The sequence below is a fragment of the Neovison vison genome, chromosome X (genome assembly GCF_020171115.1).
Source record: "Neovison vison isolate M4711 chromosome X, ASM_NN_V1, whole genome shotgun sequence".
Lineage (NCBI taxonomy): Eukaryota > Metazoa > Chordata > Mammalia > Carnivora > Mustelidae > Neogale > Neogale vison.
Genome location: NC_058105.1, coordinates 90,369,087 through 90,389,896, shown reverse-complemented (window position 1 = coordinate 90,389,896; position 20,810 = coordinate 90,369,087). Strand labels below are relative to the sequence as shown.

General features: G+C 51.0%; 1 protein-coding gene across 1 annotated transcript; it reads left to right on the top strand.

Annotated features, from left to right (window-relative positions):
• Positions 1–3,686: 3,686 nt before the first annotated feature.
• Positions 3,687–19,352, top strand: USP11 (ubiquitin specific peptidase 11). The gene is given in 22 exon segments (XM_044234484.1): positions 3,687–3,803; positions 3,805–3,959; positions 10,963–11,072; positions 11,236–11,366; positions 11,625–11,742; positions 12,080–12,225; positions 12,344–12,405; positions 12,531–12,630; positions 12,993–13,166; positions 13,274–13,432; positions 13,750–13,974; positions 14,111–14,194; positions 14,282–14,376; positions 15,367–15,573; positions 16,258–16,310; positions 16,482–16,724; positions 16,813–16,883; positions 17,079–17,191; positions 18,114–18,263; positions 18,353–18,468; positions 18,647–18,735; positions 18,814–19,352. Coding segments are annotated over 22 exon segments (2,856 nt in total). The 3' UTR covers positions 18,952–19,352.
• The last annotated feature ends 1,458 nt before the right edge of the window (positions 19,353–20,810 follow it).

The following is a 20,810-nucleotide window of genomic DNA, read 5'->3' as shown; positions in this document are numbered from 1 at the left end:
GCCTCCCACGCTGAGGCCAGGCCTTTTACCCCCTCACCATCATACCTTCCCCCAGGACCACTACCCCACGGCCAGCCAGGGGTCCGGAGCTAGCCTGGGCTGGGGGATCTCGACTCAGGATGTGGCAATGCCTTGGGTCTGAGGCTTCCCCTGCCTGCTTTCTTGCCTGCCCCACCTGCCTCATGTTGTGTGGGCCTTTTTTTATTTGTTTCATTCATTGTTGTTTTTAATTATTTTAAATGAGGTTTTCATTTTTTAAATGCAATATCTCTGTATACAGACTGGCTGGGCCCCACCCCCTGCGTGTGGCCCTCCCACAGTATTTTGTGCAATGAAGCCCCGCTCCCAGCCTTTCCAAGGCAGGGACACAGCCCCTATTTGGAACCCTGACCATCACCAGACCCTGGGGTCGGCTAAGGGAAAGCATGCCTTGACCATTCGCCTTCCTACCCCCCCCCCGCCCGGCCCGCCATCCTCGGCCACAGGGGGACCTGCGGACTACCGGAGACTCTCTGGGAGGTGGACGAGGTGGGGGGCCCCCACTCTTTCCCTCTTGCTGTCCCATAGCTGGGGCCTCCTTCCTTCTCAGGGTCTCCTTAACCCAACCCTCCCGCCCCTGTCCCACTCGGTGCTGTTGAGTAGGGCCCTGCCAGGAACTGACCAACTCTTCAAGGAGCCATAGTGTGTATATGTGCACAAGCAGGGGCAGAGGGGTGCATGGGGTTCGGGCCCAGGTGTTACCCCTGAACCCCTGGGGAGGGTGAGGCAGGGCAGGGACAGTGTCTGGGGTCAGTCCCAGATGGGTGGTTACTTCCCCGTCCTCCACTCTAAACCTGGGGCCCTCAAATGGGGTGGGAGGGCTGGGGTGGGGGCCCTCCTAGTGGGGTTTGGGGGGTTGGGTTCCTGAATGCACCATAATCGCTGTATGAAATATTAAAAAGTCTAAAGTGAAAAACCTGATTGCAAGTCCCTGCAGGGGTGGGGGTGGACTCAATCCATGGTGAGTTCTGGGACCTTGGAGAATTTATAACTGGTCTCCATCATCTAGGAGAGCAGTGAGGTGGGCCAGGGACATGGCATGACTATGTCCACGCAACAGTGGAACATTGTGTTGAAGCAGGTGGGGCAGGCTGAATAGAGGATGAACTACTAAAAATCAAGCAGAGAGAAAAGAGTGAGATTCACCCAAGTGTATGAGGAAGTCAGATGGTAGAGACCAGTGTATGTAGAGGGGCTGTTTGTTTGCAAGACACTTGGGAAGGCCCAATAAAACCAGGAGGTAGGGAGGAGAGGCTCAGTATGACCACATGTCGGAACTGGACACCATGAGGCAGGCCAGTTGGAGAGGGAGGTGGGAGAGGAGGGTAAATTTTGGACCACTGAGTAGGTAGGGGAATCCTTTAAATGGGTTAAATTCAGAGATGGGGCTACCAATGGATGGAACTAGAAGTTTCGATTATTGGTGTCCAGGAAGTAACAGAAACCATGGGCATGGGTGAGATAACCCTGAGAAGGACGTGATGCCTACTCCAAGTAATAAGCTAAGGCTGCTTACTGTAGTCCAGTGGTGGAGGCCCGAGAACCACTAACCGTTCCACTGTGCCCCTGTAAGCATTTTGGCGATATCTCCGCCTACAGCCTTATGGTTCCATGATGGCTGCCATGTTCCCAGAGATGGGAAAGCAAGCGAGGAAAATAGGACATCTGTCCTGTCTTATTACCTTGTAACAGGGCTGAACCGTCCACAAGCTCAACAGACTTCCGGTGCCGTTCTGTGGCTAGAATAACATGATATGGCCACCACTGACTGGCAGCAAGGGAGGCTGGGAAGATGAGGACCTTGTAAAGGGAGGCAGGATTGCCAGGCCAGACTTAAAAGGACTAGAATTCACACAACTGCTCTGGGAAGTGGTAGGCTCATTGGTGTGTGCAGAGGTGGGCCTTTGGAAGGTGAGGAAACCAGTCTAGGCCTGGGGACGGGAGACCTTGCTGAACTGTAGGAAGGACAGCTACCCAGTAAGTGGGGAGGAGAAGTCTGCAGAGGGGCAATGAGGAGAGGCAATTCAGAGAATCAGAAGATTCAGCTGGGCATGCAGACCAGCTACTTGCCATGTGCCAGACTCTGTGCCATTATAGAGACCCCAGGGTGAAAGGGCTAGTCTCCTCTCCCTCAGAGTTTACACAACTGAGCTGTAACCCCTCAGCTGTGTCAGGTCTGGGCTAGGGGCTGGAATCACAGTAATAGAGACCTAACCCCTGCTCTATAGAGGTTGACTGAAAATTGAGGTAAACTACGATATCCAGTGGATGGGTGGGGCTTGAAATTGTGCAGGGAGAGAGGGTGTTCTGGACACTCCAGGTGCACGGTGTGGGAAGGCAACCGGTGGTCGTGCTTGTGGAGATGGGTGGTGATAAGGAAGTCACTGAACCAGAGCCACAATCATCAGCCTGTCTTAGGGAGTATATAGGACAGTCAGGTGGGGGCAGCCAATAGCCAGGTAGATACAGGAAGCCAGAGGATGAAATATTCAAATTACCAACAAGAGGAAGGGCTGGAAGCCCCAGCAGATGAGGATGGCAGAGCCTAGTGCAGTGGTTCTCAGCCAGTGATCTCCATACCCAATGAACACTGGCAATGTCTGGAGACACTTTGGGGAATGAAACAGGGGATGATAACTTGCTATTCAGTGGGGAAAGGGCAGGGGTGCCGCTAAATGTCTTAGGGTGCTTCCCACAACAGAGAAATGTCAATGGCGCCTAGGTTGAGAACCCCTGGCCTGGTGCAATGGTTCAAAACTTTTTGGTCACAATCCCCTTATTGTGTTAAAAATCGAGGACATCTAAATAACTTTTGCTTATGTAGCCTCAGAATATTACACCACACATGCAAGAAAGAATGACAATGAAAGAAAGTACTGTGAAGATAGTTTTGACTTTGTGAACCCTCCTGAGAAAGTCTCCTGAACCAATAAGAAGACCGGAACCACAGTTTGAGATCTATGGCCTGGTGCTTAAGGTCACAGCTCTTGAGTTCGAACCAAAGCTCAGCCATTTACTAGCTGGGACAAAATGAATTAACGTTTCTGGTCTTCACCTTGCCCCATTGAAGTCCAAAGGTGACAGGGATATTTATCTGCTGCCTAAGGCTACTATTTACATGCAATAAAGCACTTAAACAGGGCCAACTATTACAAGTTATCATTGCTATAATGCCAACAAATACACTGGGCTCGAGGCCGACTTGCCTTCAACACGTTTGTCAAGAAAATAAATCTAATTCAGGCAGGGAAAGCCCGCAGGCCTGGGTGGTGATCTTTCTTGTACCAGGTTTTGATGGATGAGAAGAGCAGTGCAATAAAGGTAGGGCGTTCTGGTCAGCTTAACAAAAACTCTCAGGGCAGAGGCCCCTGTTCCCCAGCAAAGCACTGGACCGAGAAAGCCCGGAACCTTTGTGTCCCTGAGCATTCCCCAAAATGTCTCCGTCCATATCGGGGCCCTCCGCCTGTACCTTTCCACAAAACCTTTTACCCAGACTCAACATGGCGTTAAAATCCTACAAGGCACCTTTGTCTTTCTTGGTTCCCAACTGGAGGTTTTACCCCGCCCATTAGCCGCAGAGATCACCGCCCACAGTCTGATGCCTGCCTAGCCCCTCCACGCGTTCGCCCGTGGGGTCCCTTTCCAAGATGGCAGTAGCCCCCTGGCCATTTGGGGGGCTCTGTTTCCGTTTCCGGGATCAGAATCCGGAAGTGGCCGTTGAGGGGCCTCTTCCCATCTCCAGATGCGGTAGCTGCAAGAGGAGGGCGAACGGTGATGGCGGCGGTCGCAGCGAATGTGGCGGCTGCGGCCGAGGACCAAGAGCCGCAGCGCGAAGCTGTGCCGAGCCTCGAGAGCCAGCGGCTCCAGATCGAAAACGGCGAGAGTGGACGAGGGCGTCCACTGCGGGCCGGCGAAAGCTGGTGAGGCAGGGCTGCGAGCGGATCCTCGGCAGAGGGGGACAAGCGGGGGCGTAGGCAGCTGCGGGGGACGTGGCCGCCGAGGTCCGCAGAACTACCGCGGGGGTGGGGGAGTGGCCTGTGGGACTGCAGGCGGGAAGGGCGGGGAAGTGCCTGCTAGTGGATCGCCTTGTCTGGGAAAGGGGCGGGGACTGTATGGTGGCGCCCGAGGCCTGAGAACAGGAGAGGGTTTGTTTGGGAGAGGCGGCGGGGGCGGGGCCGGAGAAAAAACGGTTACGGGGGTGGGGCCGGGCCTGCGTGGTGGAACTCGGAACCTGGGAAAGGGCGGGCACGGCGGCCGAGGCCGGGGGGCGTGGTCTGCGCGGCGTTTAAGTAGCATCTGGCGGCAGGGGCGGCCTGTGGTTGCCTGGCGCTTGAGAGCTAGGGAAAGCGGATGACGTCAGGCAGAAAAGCGGAATCCGAGCCTTAGGGCTGTGGGCGGGCGGGAGGGAATCGGAGCCTGCGTGGTGGAGGGAGCTGGCGCCTGGGAACGAGGCTTGTGACGTGGGCCGAGGGGCGTGTCCTGAGGCCGAGGAAAGACTGCAGAGGGGAGGTGGTGCCTGTGAAGCAGAAAATGGCGCCTGCGAATGAGCAAAGTTTGTGACGCGGCGAGGTTTTTGCCTCTGGCCGAGGCCTTCTTCCCAGGACGGGAGAAAGTGCAGGTGATTGGCACGGGAGGGGCCTTCGATGTTACGTCTGTTTTCTGTTTTAGTACTGTTTTGTTTTTGTAATCAGGAGAAATAGCTATTTAAAAAAAAAATGTCAATGCGTATCTTGATAAATCCGCTTGTTTTACTGATTTCTTGGCTAACCAGTGCTTGAAATGTACTGTTTCTGGGTTTATTTTATTTCTCGCCGAGTTGCATCTCATTTTTAAAATTGTGATATACGTAAGACCTAACAAGATCGCATAAAACGTTTACATAGCCCAGATTGATGGACATTCTGTAAAAAATACACGGCCTGTGCTCTTCAAAAATTTCAAGGTCGTGAAAGACAAAGGATGAAGAACTGTTCCAGATTAAAGGAATTAATGGAATTTAAAGAGTCATAACTAAAATGCAATGTGTGGTCCTGGATTGGATCCTGGAGCAGAGAAAAATAAATTATTTTTAAAAATCAGGTTTTTTCTCATAAAATTAATTTTCTCTTTTTTTTACTGTTAAAGATGTTAATGGGGAAATTGGTGAAATTTGACTGAGACTTGTAGATTAGATATCAGCAGTGATAATTTCTTGATTTAGTTAATTGTACTGCAATTATGAAAGAGTATCTTTTTTTTAAGGGAATACATACCGAAATTTTTACGGATAAAGAACCGTCTTGTAAGCCGCTTACTCGCAAATGGTTGGAAAAAATAGCGTACATAAAAATGTATGTAAAAAAACAATGATGGGGCGAATGGATAAATGTTAAATTTGGGGAATCTGGATGAAGGGTATACGGGAATTCTTTATATTACTTTTGCAATATTTTTCAGTCTATATCAAAGTAAAAAAAATCAAAGAATAATAAAACAAATTTGTGAATTCACCATTCAGCTTGAAATTCAGACCGTTAGCTTAAGAAATCCTGTGCCCCTCTCGGGTGAAAATCCCTCTCCCTGCGCCACTGTTAGCCTGAATTTTTCAATTTGTTAACGTTTTTCCATTTCTGTATGCATTCGTAAGTAGTATTTGTGGTCTAAGCTTTCCTTTTATGGAGGATACATGTGAAATCATACTAGGTGCGTACCGTGTGCCCTCCGCATCATATCAGGCGGTACATGGTATCCACATGACGTCATTGGTGACGTTAGCCTTGATCATTTGGTGAAGGTGGTATCTCTGCCCTGTTTCTCCACTATAAAGGTACTCTTTTTTTTCTTTTCTTACACGGTAATTCTTTTAGAAACATATTTCTGTCCATCCATTCCTCAAAACGTTTTAACAGCTTCCCATCTCGTGTAGTGTAAATGCTACGATTCTTACAATGACTGGCGAGGCTGGTCCCAGGCTCCCATTGCTTCTCTGATCTCGCCTCTGATTTCCAGCACACACACCCGCCCCGCCCCTCCCCGCCCCCCCAAGCTCTCTCCATCCCGCCATATTAGACCCTTGCTGTTCCTGTAACACTGTGGGCATGCACTCACCTGAGGGCTTTTCTGAGTGAGGTTTGCTCATTTTAGAGTTCTCTAGTCACAGTGCTAGTGAGATATATGTGTCCCTGTTACTGGGGACTAGGCCAAGCTGAGGTTGTCCAAATAGGGAATACGAAGTCTTTTTTTTTTTTTTTTTTTTGGGTGTTGCGCTGTAGCCCTTCAGCAAGGAAAAGCCTCATTCCATCCTGAGAATTCATCCTGAGAATAAACAACAATTACTGGAACGTTTTTTATATTTCATTTGGATGTGTTCAGGGGGTTGGGGGCTCCCGTTCCTGCCGCATCCTGCCTTTAAGCCGCCTGGTGACAATACCCTTTAAAATCACCTCATGGGTATGGGTTTCCTTTCGGGGTGTTGAAAATGTTTTGGAACTAGATAGAGGTCGCGGTTGCACAACACTGTGAATGTACTAAATGCCACTGAACTGTTCATTTGAAAATGGTTAATTTTATGTGAATTTTTAAAAGTATGTTTTGTCAATAAAAAAAAAAAAATACCCCACCAATGTTGGTTCAGTATTGAAGCCAGTTCATCTCTGCAGTTGTGGCTGATAGATAACATGAAGCCTTTTTCCTTAACTCCATTTAAAAAATGCTTATCTACTTAGGCGAGTGCAAAGCATCTCAAGGTTCTTTAATTTGCTTTTCATTTTATAGGAGTTTGCTGCAGTGATCAGGAAATTTGCGTTTACAAAGCATTTCGAAGTCACCAATATTAATATTTTGCACGTTCTTTTGTCAGCTGACAGATCTGGGCAAGGGCAAGTAATCTGGCCATCTGAACTGATTTAATTTCTAGGAAAAACTTGTATTTTAAGAGTAAATTGAAATCTATGATAGTAAAACTTCCTTGGCAAATACCAGTTTTGCTTTTTAAGAATGAACTATCTACAAACATAATTAAATCAGGGAGAGTGGAGGGAGTTTCTAGAAGGTTTGTGCAGGGTGTGTGTAGTTTCCTAACAGGTAAGCAGGCAAGGAGTTCTTTGTTCAGGTAAAGGAAGGAGTGTGGCAGAGTGAATAGTGATGTGTGAAGGGAAAGTGACAGTGTTCCATTCGAGGTTAAGGGCTACCCTAGAAAGGCTGAGGGTTTTCTGTCAGTGGAGAAGTCTGCACAGCATCAGGGACCATAGAGTGTAATGAAGACCCTAGAACTCAACCAGCAATTTTCACCATTTGCTTGGTGACTGCTGTAGTAGCTCTTAAACAAGGTGGATATGCCTTGACTTCTGGAACTAATGAAAAGACTGAAATAAACAATAAGCCTCTGGCAATTCCCTTGTCAATGAGTCGGTCCCCCTAGTGCTTATTCAGACTTTTCATGAAGAGGGGGGGTTTTGGGTGTTTAGAGTCCTGGACTGGGGCATCTTTTGGTAGATAGTAATTGCACCAGTCTTTGTTGCTTGAACATGAGTATGCTTTTTAGCTTGAAAATACACAATTATTGAAAGATACTTGCAATTCTAGTTATGATTAATATAATTAAGGTAGGAAGATAAACTTGCTTTTTGATTTGTCATTTTTCAAAAATACCAAGTGTACACTTACCGCCATGAGCACTGGGTAATATATAGAATTGTTCAGTCACTATATTACACACCTGAAACTGTGTTGACTTTACTAGAATTAAAATTAAAAACTCAATAAAATTTAAAGAAAATGTTAAGTTTGGAACATGGACGAGCTGTTATAAAAATTATAAGTTCTTTGAAATTTGAAGAATTTTAATTAAACCTAGTTATGCCTATTGCCATTCATTCCTTTTATAGGGGAACAGAGCAGATCTTTGTGTTATCTCCCAGAGGTGGTTTCGCCATAAAAGAACATTTTAATAGTATTATTATTCTGGATTGGGGAAAGACAAATCAAAAATAGTTGTTGGGGGAAAAAAAGATCTACATTGAAGTAAGGACAAAAAATACTTATAGTCAACTTTGTAAAAATGAAGTGATAAATAACAAAGATGATTAGAAGCGTAACTTTTTTGATGTCCGAAAACACCTAGAGTTAATAATTTGGTGTTAAAAAAGGACCTTATAATCTGGGCATAGAATAATGACGTTTTACAGAAAAGGCCCAAATTCTAATTTTCTGCCTTTGGTGCATTATGGATGTAACAATTTACAGTAAAGGATTCATTTACATGCCTCTGTGTACATCTGTTTAGGCATATACGGATATATAAGTGATAAACTTAGAACAACATAGTACTATGTTTACTGTCTGAATAAGCTGACAAAGCTTTTAATAAACAAATAGGAAACCCTACCTCTTCTTTAAAATCCGTATTTCTGTTTTTCTCTGATTTTTGTATCTAGTATAGTTGACCTGTTATGTATATTGTTATCTTAACCAATATAACCAATTTTTTCAGACATGAGAGAAAACCAGAGGACAAAGAACTTTGTTGAGTGGGTTCTTTTCCCCCATAAGCACATATTTCGTAAGCACTTCAGGGGATTTGAGGAAATAGAAACATAAGTGACTTTAGCATGATCTGTTTTATTTCTATATACTAGCAGGAAGAAATTGAAAAATGAAAATTTAAAAGATACCATTTATGATTGCTTCCTCTCAGTCAAATACTTCGGGGTAAATCTAACAATGTGTGTGCTTCCCTATCAGACGATGGCAGTTCTGTCATGACTGCCATCTGGGCTGACGATCATGAGACCTCCCAATTTCAGAGATGTTAAACATTTTTAAAGTGTCCTTGAACCCGAAGAAATCTGGTAGTCTTATTCTGTGAAAATTGGTATAAACGTCAGGCTCCTGTGAAAACTTTAGAAATTCAGGTATGAGGGATTTTGTTCACCTCTGCAGTGTGATTTTTTTTTAAATTGCTGTATAGTTGACACAATGTTACATTAGTTCCAGGTGTATGCTACAGAGTGGTTTTAATGTTAATTTTCCTTAAAAATCTGCTCTTCATTCAAGGATGAGCAGTGCCTCCCCTTGCAAGGAAGAGCTTTAGGGAAGATGTTAAGGTCATAGACCTGCCAGCGGAGGCATTGAAAGCCACAGCAGGGAGGGGTGGAGGGTCAGTGATGGGGTGTTCCAGAAGAGTGATGGGAGGTTTGTGGCATGCGCCACTGGGGCAGGGAGGGCGTGTGTTCCTGGTATGAGTGATATGCAGGGGGGGTCAGTGCAGCAAAAACAAACAACAGAACCCCACCAAAATGTGTGCCTGTGTGGGTGACGCATGACTGTTGCAAGGTTTTCTAGCCCTCCATCCCTCCACTTCCCGCATCCTTTTATGAACACAGGAAAAGTTGCCATTTTAAAGAATCCCACTGAAAGGGTTAAATTTCTAGAACACTAATCACTACAGCGTGAGAGTAATATTTTTAAAAATTGTTTATTTGAGGCGGTTAACTTTGGGACAGCCTCTTATATGTCACAAATCCCATAGCAGAGCAGGTGTGTGACTGAGTGTGGACAGGGGTTGTGTGTCTGCGAGCTTTGAGGTCCAAGCCCTGGGACTGAATCAGTAACGGCTAACATTCATTTAGCATTTTTTACTCTATGTCAGGTCTTTCTGGTCTTGAGAATTGCCCTTGACATTTTACAGAGGCAGCGTTCAGCCATCCTAAATGTTCATCCTAGGTGTCGTGCATATCAGAGTTCCTCCTTTAAAAGAGAGCTGGTCAAGCTGTACACTTTAAAATGGTTCAGATGGTAAATTTTACAGTATGTGCTGCTTTTTGCCACAATTAAAAAAAAGAGAGAGAGAGAGGGATGCCTGGGTGACCCAGTCGGTTATGTGTCTGCCTTCTGCTCAGGTCATGATCCTGGGGTCCTGGGATCGAGCCCCGGGTCAGATAATCCACTCAGTGGAGAACCTGCTCTTCCTCGCTGTGCTCCCCGCTCCTGCTCTCTCTTATTATCTCTGTCTCTCTCTCAAATAAATAAAATCTTGAAAAAAAAAAAAGAACGAGCTAGTTACCATAAGCTCGGAGATATATTATAAAGCCGAAATAAATCCTCAACACAAAAGTGACCAAAAAAGGTGGGATACAGTCTTTGAAGGAGTTCTTTTAGCATCTTAAAATCTTCTCAGTTTCTGAGCAGGTTTCCAGAATTTAATAATTGATTTCTTATTCTCCCTTTATATATCCTTTATAAACACTGCAAACTTAATGAGTGGCTAAAAGCTCTACAACATTAGCTGTAAATAACGGGTTATTTTCAGCCTAATTCTTTGTTCTATAATAAAACCTCATATTTCCTGGCACTCTGGATGTGGGTTTGTGGTTTGTTTTGTCTTGTTTTGTTTGGGGTTTTGCCATTTTCTGTTTTTATTTTTATTTTTTTAAAGATTTTATTTATTTATTTGACACAGAGAGATCACAAGTAGGCAGAGAGGCAGGCAGAGAAAGAGAGGAGGAAGCAGCCTCCCTGCTAAGTAGAGAGCCCGATGCGGGGCTCAATCCCAGGACACTGGGGTCTTGACCTGAGCCGAAGGCAGAGGCTTTAAACCACTGAGCCACCCAGGAGCCCCCATTTTCTATTTTTAATCAAATCTCTTTTAGTTAGTCCTCAGAAATTAGGTAATCTGTTTAAACCTGAGTTTCGCTGAATACATTTTGCTTCTGATTATTTTTATATGATGGTGAAGCTTTTTTAAAATTTTCATGTTAAGTTCTGGGAGAGATTTCCCTTTTTTATTGAACTATAATTGACACATATCCTGGTATTATTTTAGGTGTATGTGAAATTTGTCATGTCGAATGGCAGTGTGTTGATCTTTTTAGTCTACTAACCATAGGAAGTGGTACCACTAATTCCAGGTAACCATGTGCCGCCCTTGTTCCCTGTCTGGTCCAGGTTCCTCGTGGTGCAGCACTGGTACAAACAGTGGGAAGCGTATGTGCAGGGAGGAGACAAGGACTCTGGCACCTTCCCAGGCTGCATCAATAATGCTGACCTCTTTGAAGGTACCAGGCCTCTCCCTCCCCACCTCAGTCAAGCCCTAGAGCTCTTGTCCCCTCTGTCCTTAGAGCCAACGATCATAAGCGTCTTCACTGACCTATGTCGTCGGGGAGATGGCGAGAGTGACTTACCACTTTCCCTCCCTGATTCTTCCTCTGCCCCCGGCAGACCAGGTAAACTGGCACCTCAGGAAGGGTCTAGTGGAAGGTGAGGATTATGTGCTGCTCCCAGCGGCGGCTTGGCATTACCTGGTCGACTGGTACGGTCTAGAGCATGGCCAGCCACCGATTGAGCGCAAGGTACGGTGGATGAGGCGGGTGCTTGGGGCAGGAGAAAGGCCTTGGAGGCCCGGGATGGGTCTAGACTCGTGTACGTGGGTCACCGCATACGCTGTGTAGCGACATCCTGTCTGCACGCCTCTCCCCTCAAGTATCTTGGTGTGTGTACGTCTGTGCGTGCTCCTCTGACCTCAGAAGTTGTCGTGCCTGTGCCTGTGTCTGAGTGTCTGTGTGTCTGTCGTGTGGGTACACCCGTTGGCGCGCCCTTCCTCCTTCCAGGTTGTGGAGCTGCCCAGCGTCCAAAAGGTCGAAGTGTATCCAGTAGAGCTGCTGCTGGCCCGGCACAGTGATATGGACACAACCCACACTGCTCAATTCAGCCGTACGGATTCTGTTGGTAAGTCGGAGGGCCACGGAGTGAGTCGGCCTTCCTGCAGCTCGGTGACCCAAGACAGCTGGGGCCTTGTCTGTGGAAAGCAGCAGTCGGGCTTTGGAGGACCAGGAAGGTATTGGTTTAGTTGGGCAGAGGCCCTGAGGGCGTGCCCTAGAGTCCTGAGGGGGTGTGAGCTGCTCTCCCGTGGCTAAGATGGTACGCCAGAGGGTCCCCAGCCGGCATCTGTCACTCGGAGATGGCTCGGGCACACAAGGTATTGACCAGGCGTGCAAAGTCTGAGAATGGGTCAGGGGCTGATGCCGAGATGGGTCTCAGGAGGATCCTCTGCCACCTTCCACAGACCTCGTTCTGCGCACCGCCCGAGAGCAGTTTCTGGTGAGCCCCCAGGAAGAGACACGGCTGTGGATCAAGAACGCCGAGGGCTCTTTTGAGAGATTGTGTAACACACGAGTAACAGTGCTCGACGCTGCCCTCAAGACTGGGCAGGTGAGGGTGGGAAGGGCCCTCCTGCTCACCACCAGTGCTCTCAGGTTGGGGGGAGGGAGAGTGAGGTGCCCATAGGCCCTCCATGAGCGCCTGCTTTTCTTTCTCTTCCTCAACCCAGGTGGTCATCATGGAGACCCGAAACAAGGATGGCACTTGGCCCAGTGCCCAGCCACAGGCCGTGTAAGCCCCTAGAGTGTCTGGGTCAGAATGGGGTCCCCCTAGTAGGCAGGATGACTGAGTTCCTGAGCTGATTTCATGTGCACACCGTTGACCTTCAGCTGATAAGCATTTTCCCTCCGCCCTAGGAACACTGCGTTGGAGGAGGATGAGAACTTCCAGGGCCAGCCAGGCATCTGTGGTCTCACCAACCTGGGCAACACGTGCTTCATGAACTCGGCCCTGCAGGTTGGGCGAGTAGAGTTGTGTCTGGCACAGCCACAGGGGTGGGCCTCAAGTGAGGAGGATTGGGTTGGGGGACTGTAGGGCAAGGGGTTAGGTGGGAAGCTGGGGTTCCACAGGTCGGACCCGATGTGCCTGCGGTCCTCCCTGAAACATCAGTACCTTCTCCCTCTGCTCCCCTCTGTTTTGGGTTCTTTTCTCCTTTGTCACCACGTTCTTCCTTTTCTCGAGATGCTGCTGCCTTCTCTCCCCTGCCTCATCCCCCCCGCTTCTGTCTCCTTCCTCTTTGCTTCTTCCTTTGTGTCTCCACCTTGGTCACCCCTCTCTCCTCTCCTCTGCCTCGTTTTCCTGGGCCCTGCCTTCTGCAGTGCCTCAGCAATGTGCCACAGCTCACCGAGTACTTCCTCAAAAACCGCTACCTGGAGGAGCTCAACTTCTGCAACCCGCTGGGCATGAAGGGGGAGATCGCCGAGGCCTATGCAGACCTGGTGAAGCAGGCCTGGTCCGGCCACCACCGGTCCATCGTGCCTCATGTGTTCAAGGTATGACTCAGGCTTGGGCTGCCCCTACCCATGCACCCCCCGCCACACACCCTGCCCCCGCCCCTGCTCATGCCCTCTCGCCCTGACCACCCTGCCTGTCTTCTCAGACCAAGGTTGGCCACTTCGCATCCCAGTTTCTGGGCTACCAGCAGCATGACTCGCAGGAGCTGCTGTCGTTCCTCCTGGATGGGCTGCATGAGGACCTCAATCGCGTCAAGAAGAAGGAATATGTGGAGTTGTGCGATGCTGCTGGGCGACCAGATCAGGTGGGCATTCCTCAGACACTCCTGTGCTGAGAGCTCCATTAAAATCACCAGGGCCTCAGCTTCAGGGATCCTCTGGGCTCCCTGGGGCCTCCCACACCCTACCTGACCTCCCAGCCCAGAGTTGCCCCTCACCCACTATCCTGCCCAAATACACCCCAGCCTGACTGAACACCACCTCCAGAGAGCCCTCGCTATAACTCCGTCCCTGCACTTTGCCATGACCCTCACCTTGACTTCAGCCCCATGCATACCCACCCCAAGCTGCAGTTTCCCCTTCCCTGGGCAAACCTTGTCACCCACCATGACATTGTCAACAGGAGGTCGCTCAGGAGGCCTGGCAGAACCACAAACGGCGGAATGATTCTGTGATTGTGGACACTTTCCACGGTCTCTTCAAGTCCACGCTGGTCTGCCCTGACTGTGGCAACGTGTCAGTGACCTTCGACCCCTTCTGCTACCTCAGTGTCCCGCTGCCTGTCAGCCACAAGAGGGTCATGGAGGTCTTCTTCGTCTCCATGGATCCTCGCCGCAAGCCAGAGCAGGTATGGGGTCATGGAGATGTGGGAACGTGATGAGGGCTGTAGTCAGAGTTTGAGGGTTCTGCTGTACCTTGATGTGGCCCACACCGACTGACCACATGCCTTTCTGCTCTTGTGTGGATACTGTTTTCCCCTACAGCACCGGCTCGTGGTCCCCAAGAAGGGCAAAATCTCGGATCTGTGTGTGGCTCTTGCCAAACACACTGGCATGTCGCCAGAGAGGGTGAGGCTCTGCAGGCACAGGGAGGGTGGGATTGAGGGGCAGGGAGGCAGAGGGCCCGGACGAGCCCCCCCTGCATTCCATTCCCAGATGATGGTGGCCGACGTGTTCAGTCACCGCTTCTATAAGATCTACCAGCTGGAGGAGTCTCTGAGCAGCATCTTGGACCGAGATGATATTTTCATGTGAGTGAGGGCCCCGGGGATTTAAGGGTACCTCAGGAATCTCCTCCTCTTAGCTAGCTTCCCTGCCCACCTTTGGCTGGACTCAGGCCACCCACCTTGTGCAGGGTTTGGGTCATGGGCCTTAGTAGGGCAGAAGCCTTGGGGCTGTCAAGAAGGTGGGCGAGACATCCTTACACAGGGGGTTCCTGGGTGTTTTTTCCTTGTTCGTGGTGGAGGCTCCTGTTTCTTCATTTTAGTCAGCCCACACTGAGTATCTCCCGTGTACCGGGTACTTGATTCTCCTTCCTTACTCCTGTTGCAGTCCTCAGAAAACCAAAAGGGATTTTTGAAATAGGGAACACTAAGATATTTTCCAAACATCAGAGTATTCAGAACAAATTTGAAGTCTTTGGGTAACTAAAATAGAAAGTGCAGGGACGCCTGGGTATCTCAGTTGGTTAAGCACCCGGCTTGTGATTCAGGCTCAGGTCACAAACTCGGGGTTAGGGGATCAAGCCCTGCATGGGGCTTTGTTCTGAGCAGGGAGTCTGCTGGAGTCTCTTCACACTGCCGCTTACCCCACTTGCACTTGAGTGCGTGTGCTTTCTCTTTTCTCCCGCTCGCGCTCTCAAATAAATCTTTAAAAAAATAGAAAATAAAAATAAAACAGTAAGTGCTACATCTTGAGTAGAGAAGATCTTTTTAAACCAAGGAGGGTTTTCCAGAAACAAAATGGTTTTAGATCCCTACATCGCTAAAAATTTGTGTCACTTTCCTCAATGCTTTTTTACCCCCAGAGCGCTCTGTGAAATGTCAGGCAGAGTGTTGGGCCATCTACCAGTCTGCAAAGCGCAAACCATGGGGTGGCTCTTCAGACCCTTTAAAAAACTGTTTTCAGGCCATGAGGGGAGAGTGAGTAGAAGAGCTGGGGCAGAGTCCCCGAGTCCCTCTGGCGTGTCCTGATCAGGTGTGACGCGATATTCACGCCCTACCGCACCCCACCCCGCACAGATACGAGGTGTCCGGCAGGTCTGCTATTGGCGAGAACACCAGGGAGGATGTCGTGCTTCCCATCTACCTGCGGGAGCGCACTCCAGCCCGGGACTACAACAACTCTTACTACGGGCTGATGCTCTTCGGGCACCCTCTCCTGGTGTCCGTGCCCCGCGACCGGCTCTCCTGGGATGCCCTCTATCATATCCTGCTCTACCGCCTGTCGTGAGTCTGCCTTTTGGGGTGCAAAGGGGGGAAGTGGAGTCCGAATTCAGACCTGGGTGTTGAGCTGCTTGTTGCCCACCCTCTGCCGCTTCCAAAGCAAAGCTTAATGTGGCCGGAGAGGAACTTGGAGGGTTTTTTTGCTTGGTCTACACCTCCGGCTTTGCCGCTGCCTCTCCTGGGTGTTGGGGATAACCAGGGTCAACAAAATGGACAAAAAACACATACCTTTGTCCTGTGCATCTCGATTACCCTCTCTTTGGTGAGGCAGGGTTATTTGGATTTTTACGAAGAGATTTCCACTGTACCCTAAAATCCGGAGGCTTTAGCGAGGCAAACAGCGGTGGGCTCTCTGGCTTAATTGCTCGTTTGTGCTGCACTAACAAGTCCATTGCTCAGAGGCCTGCCCTGATTAAAGTTGACAGTTTATGGGGTGTTTATTTAAAGTGGCTCACCATGCTTAAGGTCCATACTCCTTAGCCGTGGCTCATGAGACCCTACCTGGTCAGGCGACCTCTTCCTGCACTTCTGTGTCATCTCCAGAGACTTTCCAGGCTCAGCATGAACAGCTGCTTGTGGGGGGCTTTGCCAGTGGTTTCCCATCAGAAGCCAAGTGGACTCAGTCCGGGGCCCTGGCCTCCTGGCCCCCGTGGCCCTCCTCAGGAGTCTGCTCTGCTCTCTTGGCAGGCGCTATGTGACCAGACCCAGCTCAGATGATGAAGACGACGGAGATGAGAAAGGTGAGGAGGGGTAAGGAGAGAGGACTGACAAGGATGACGGTCTGTACGAGCCGGTCTGGGGCCCGAAGGAGGGGTGGAGGTCTGGGGGAGGTCTGCCCACATTCACATGGCCGCTCAGCCACCTGGGGGCTCACCCAGACCCGCGTCTGCCACCCTCCCCTGTCCTGGCAGACATGGAGGATAAGGACAACATCCCCAAGCCTGGACACGTGGCTGGGGGCAGCTCCCAGGATTCTGGGCCAGAGCAGGCCGGGCCCAGCTCCGGAGTCGCAGGCGGGAGCCGGGCCCCTGTGGACAGCTCCCCTGGACCATCTCACTGGCCCCAGAGGGCACGGCGCAAGCACCTGTTCACCCTGCAGACCGTGAACTCCAATGGGACCAGCGACCGCTCGACCTTCAACGAGGATACCCATGGTGTCTCCTTCAGCTGTGAGCCAGGGTTGGGAGGCGGGTGGGGGGGTTCCTTGGCAGCAGGGCCCATGACCACCTCCCTCGCCCCCAGCCCAGCCGTATATTGCCATCGACTGGGAGCCGGAGATGAAGAAGCGTTACTATGATGAGGTGGAGGCTGAGGTAAATGAGCCCCCCATCCCCCCGCCACCCTTCACACCCCCGCCCCCCTACCTCCTCCAAGCCGTGACCACAGAGCTCCCAGGGACTCAGATTCCCAGCTTCAGAGGCCATGACCTTCACAGGTCTCCTGCCCCCACTCCCTTTCACGTGCCATCCTCACTCCTGGCCATTTCCCACCCCCCGCCCCCGGCCTAGGGCTACGTGAAACATGACTGTGTCGGGTATGTGCTGAAGAAGGCTCCCGTGCGGCTGCAGGAGTGCATTGAGCTCTTCACCACTGTGGAAACTCTGGAGAAGGAAAATCCCTGGTGAGGGACTGGAATGGGGTCTCTTGGGGGGATAACTGGGTGGGACGACCTGGCCAGATCCCTCTTACCTGTAAATATCCCTCCTTTGCCCCTCACTCAGACCCTTCCTGCCACTCTAGCCACCAGTAACCCAGGCTCAGTCCCACCTGAGAGCCTTGGCCTTTCTGTTCCTCCTTCCAGTCCAGTTATCTGCAGGACTGGACGCCATTTTGCTCAGGTCAGCTTATCAGAGCTCTCTCTTACTACCCTGTTAGAAGCCACTCCCCCCACACCATCTCTCCTTCTGTTCCCTCCCCAGGCTCACTCTGTCTAGCCCAGCATTACTTTCCTCCTGGCTCAGTAATACCACTTGTTGGCATGTCCTGGATCCCCTTTGCATCATTCTTTGCTTTTTCCATCAGAGGAAACTCTTGAGGGTGAAGACTTCTAAGTTTCTGCTGTGGTCTCTTCTCACTGATGATAATGGGGGGTGGGGAGGGCAGGGACAGGAGGCACTCGGTAGCTCCTTGCAGGATAACCAAGATATAAAGGGACAACCAAAAAGTTGAAACCAGTCACGAAAATTGGAGTGGCTTCTCCATGGAGCAGGGGTGGCCACAGGACTGGGCAGTAAGTGGTCAGTAAGTACTTGGCAAGTGAGTGAGTGCGTAGAATGGAGAAGTAGAGGGACAGGGGCAGGCACTAAACAAGACGAGTGTCTCATGGACCCGAACCCAAAGCAAAACATATGCTAGTACGTGACAGCCCCTGATGAAGGACAGGGTTTTAACACGGGAGGAGAGCCCAACCGGAGTAACAGGCGGTCTGGAAGGAAGAGCAGCATCTCCTCGACCCCAGACGGGGCCTGTGGGGCCCCCCCCAACACAGAGAGGGGCAGTAGGTGCTCAGTGAGTGCCTGTGCGGACGCGGCTCCTGTTCGCAGGTACTGCCCCACCTGCAAGCAGCACCAGCTGGCCACCAAGAAGCTGGACCTGTGGATGCTCCCTGAGACACTCATCATCCACCTGAAGCGCTTTTCCTACACCAAATTCTCCCGGGAGAAGCTGGACACCCTTGTGGAGTTTCCTATCCGGTCTGGGCAGGGCCCAGAGCAGGGTGGTTGGGGGAGGGGCAGGGAGCGGGGAAGGGGTGCGCTGGGAGTGACCCTGGCCTCCCCCACAGGGACCTGGACTTCTCCGAGTTTGTCATCAAGCCGCAGAACGAGTCGGCGCCAGAGCTGTACAAATACGATCTCATCGCGGTTTCCAACCATTACGGGGGCCTGCGTGATGGACACTGTATGTGCCGGGCTGTGGCAGAGCTGGCCTGGGTCAGGGGGTTAGGATATCCCGTGTGTGACTGAGATTTTAAGTGAGCGGGTGGCGAGGTTGTCCTGGCGCGCAGAGTGGGAAGGAAACATGGGAAGCTCTCGGGGGGGTCAGGGGAGCCGGTGTGGACAGCCCCCTTCTCTTGTAGACACGACATTTGCCTGCAACAAGGACAGTGGCCAGTGGCACTACTTCGATGACAACAGCGTCTCCCCTGTAACTGAGAACCAGATCGAGGTGGGATCTCCCTCCCTCCTCCCCTTCTCCCGACCCCCCACCCGGCAGCTCCACCTGACTCCTGTCCTCTCCCTGCAGTCCAAGGCGGCCTACGTCCTCTTCTACCAACGCCAGGATGTGGCGCGTCGTCTGCAACCCCAGCCCGGCTCATCTGACCCCCCAGCGTCCCCTGCCTGCGGTTCCCCGCCCAACTCTGAGTTCATGGATGTAAACTGAGGAGCCCCCCCCACCCGGCCCTGCCTCAGGGAAGGAAGCCATCTCTGCTCTCTTCCTTCCTGTACCGGCCCCCTTCCCCCCTCCCCGCCCCCTCACCCGTGTTAGGCTCCCTGTGCCAGGCATCACAGGCTTAGTCGTGGCTACTGTTCTCTCGTGCCGCTCTATTGCTCTCTCCCGGGGAAGAAGAGGTCGTGTCTCCTCCCGGCAGTGTGTTCCCCGCCTGTGTTTGCCCCTTAGAGCATTACCCTCCCCTTCTCTTCTCTATTTATGGTTGTCCCCTTCCCTCTGTCCTCATCCTGGGGTGTTCTGTGGGGGTGGTGGTGGGGTGCACCTGAACACAGAGTGTATTTTCTTATTGAGACCCTGTACCTGCTGTGTATATATAAAGTGCCAGTGTGTTCCTTGGCGGTGTGGTTTCTTCCCCACGCCATCCCTGTGTGGGATGGGTGCTGCGCCGGGTGCTTGCCAAGGGCTTGCTGAGTGCCGTGTGCGGGGGCGGGGGGGGTTCTGCATCCCTGGATGCCAGACACGGTTCTCAGCACTAACCACTTGCCCAAGGTTTTCCAGAGAATTTTACATGTCGACTTAAAATCCTCACCATGGTCTCATGTGGGAGTTGTCATCTCCAGTTCAAGATGGGTAAACTGAGGTATAGAGATGAATTAATTGCTCAGATTCTGTCAGGAGATCAGCACATCTCGTTCGTTACCCTGGTGTTGGTTCCCGGAGGGGGTGTTTGACCTCTCTAGACCCAAGACAGCAATCTTTCTGGGGACATGGACAGCCCCCTATAGCAGATACGGGAAAGGGACCCCTGGAACAGACAGGCATCCCTGTGGACAAATGTGTGGTTTCTGGACACACGCAAAGATACTAGCCAGACCACCTTGCAGACTCCTAGCAGTGTCCTCCCAGGAGAACTGTGGAGGTGGTACCTGACCCAAACCAGCCAGCCCTATAGGACAAAGGTGCTGCGTCTTTGTCATCCCTGTACTTAGCCCCTGGTGCTCCCCCACCAGGTAGGGTCCCTCCAACCTCATGCCAGAGAAGAGGGAGCTGGAACACCTACCACGGAACAGGAACAGCATAGCATGTATGGTATAGGACACCATTTAAACACCGAGCATCTCACACCTGACCCCTCCTATAGGCATCAACCGCTTTGTTTAAGAAACAGCTCCCATGGGACCCACTGTGGGATGGAGCGATGTGGACAGATGTACAGTACGTGGGTGTAAACAAGCCCCCAGCCCCTCACTCTGAGGAAGGGAATCTTGCGCTGTGGGGGTTAATGGACATTCCCACAGGAAGGGCCTCCACGTCCCCCTGGCGAGCCCCTCTCAGGGTCACTCGGCCCAGCGTTACCACCTGCAAACTGCCCCAGTCACACGGCTGACCCCGGCAAGAAGGGAGGTAGTTGACGCGAGGAGCCCAGCTCAAGCTGACGTAGGTAGGGCTAGATCCAGGAACTCAAAAAAGCAGTCATTTAATCCTCACAAGGACCATATGATTTGAACACTGTTACCCCATTCTGCAGATGAGGCCCGCCTAAAGAACTGGCTCAGAATGGGCTTTAAGTGCAGAAAGACCTCATTTCATTACCTGTGCATCAGTCAGTCCGGAACAAAGACCTCCTGAAGTGAACCCATTTAAGATAACTTCCCTGATTTAACCAAAAATGTCTAGAAATGACAACATGCGGGGCGCCTGGGTGGCTCAGTGGGTTAAGCGTCTGCTTGTGGCTCAGGTCATGATCTCTGGGTCCTGGGATCGAGCCCCGCATCGGGCTCCCTGCTCAGTGAGAAGTCTGCTTCTCCCTCTCATTCTCTGTCTCTCTCCCTCTGCCCCTCCCCACCACC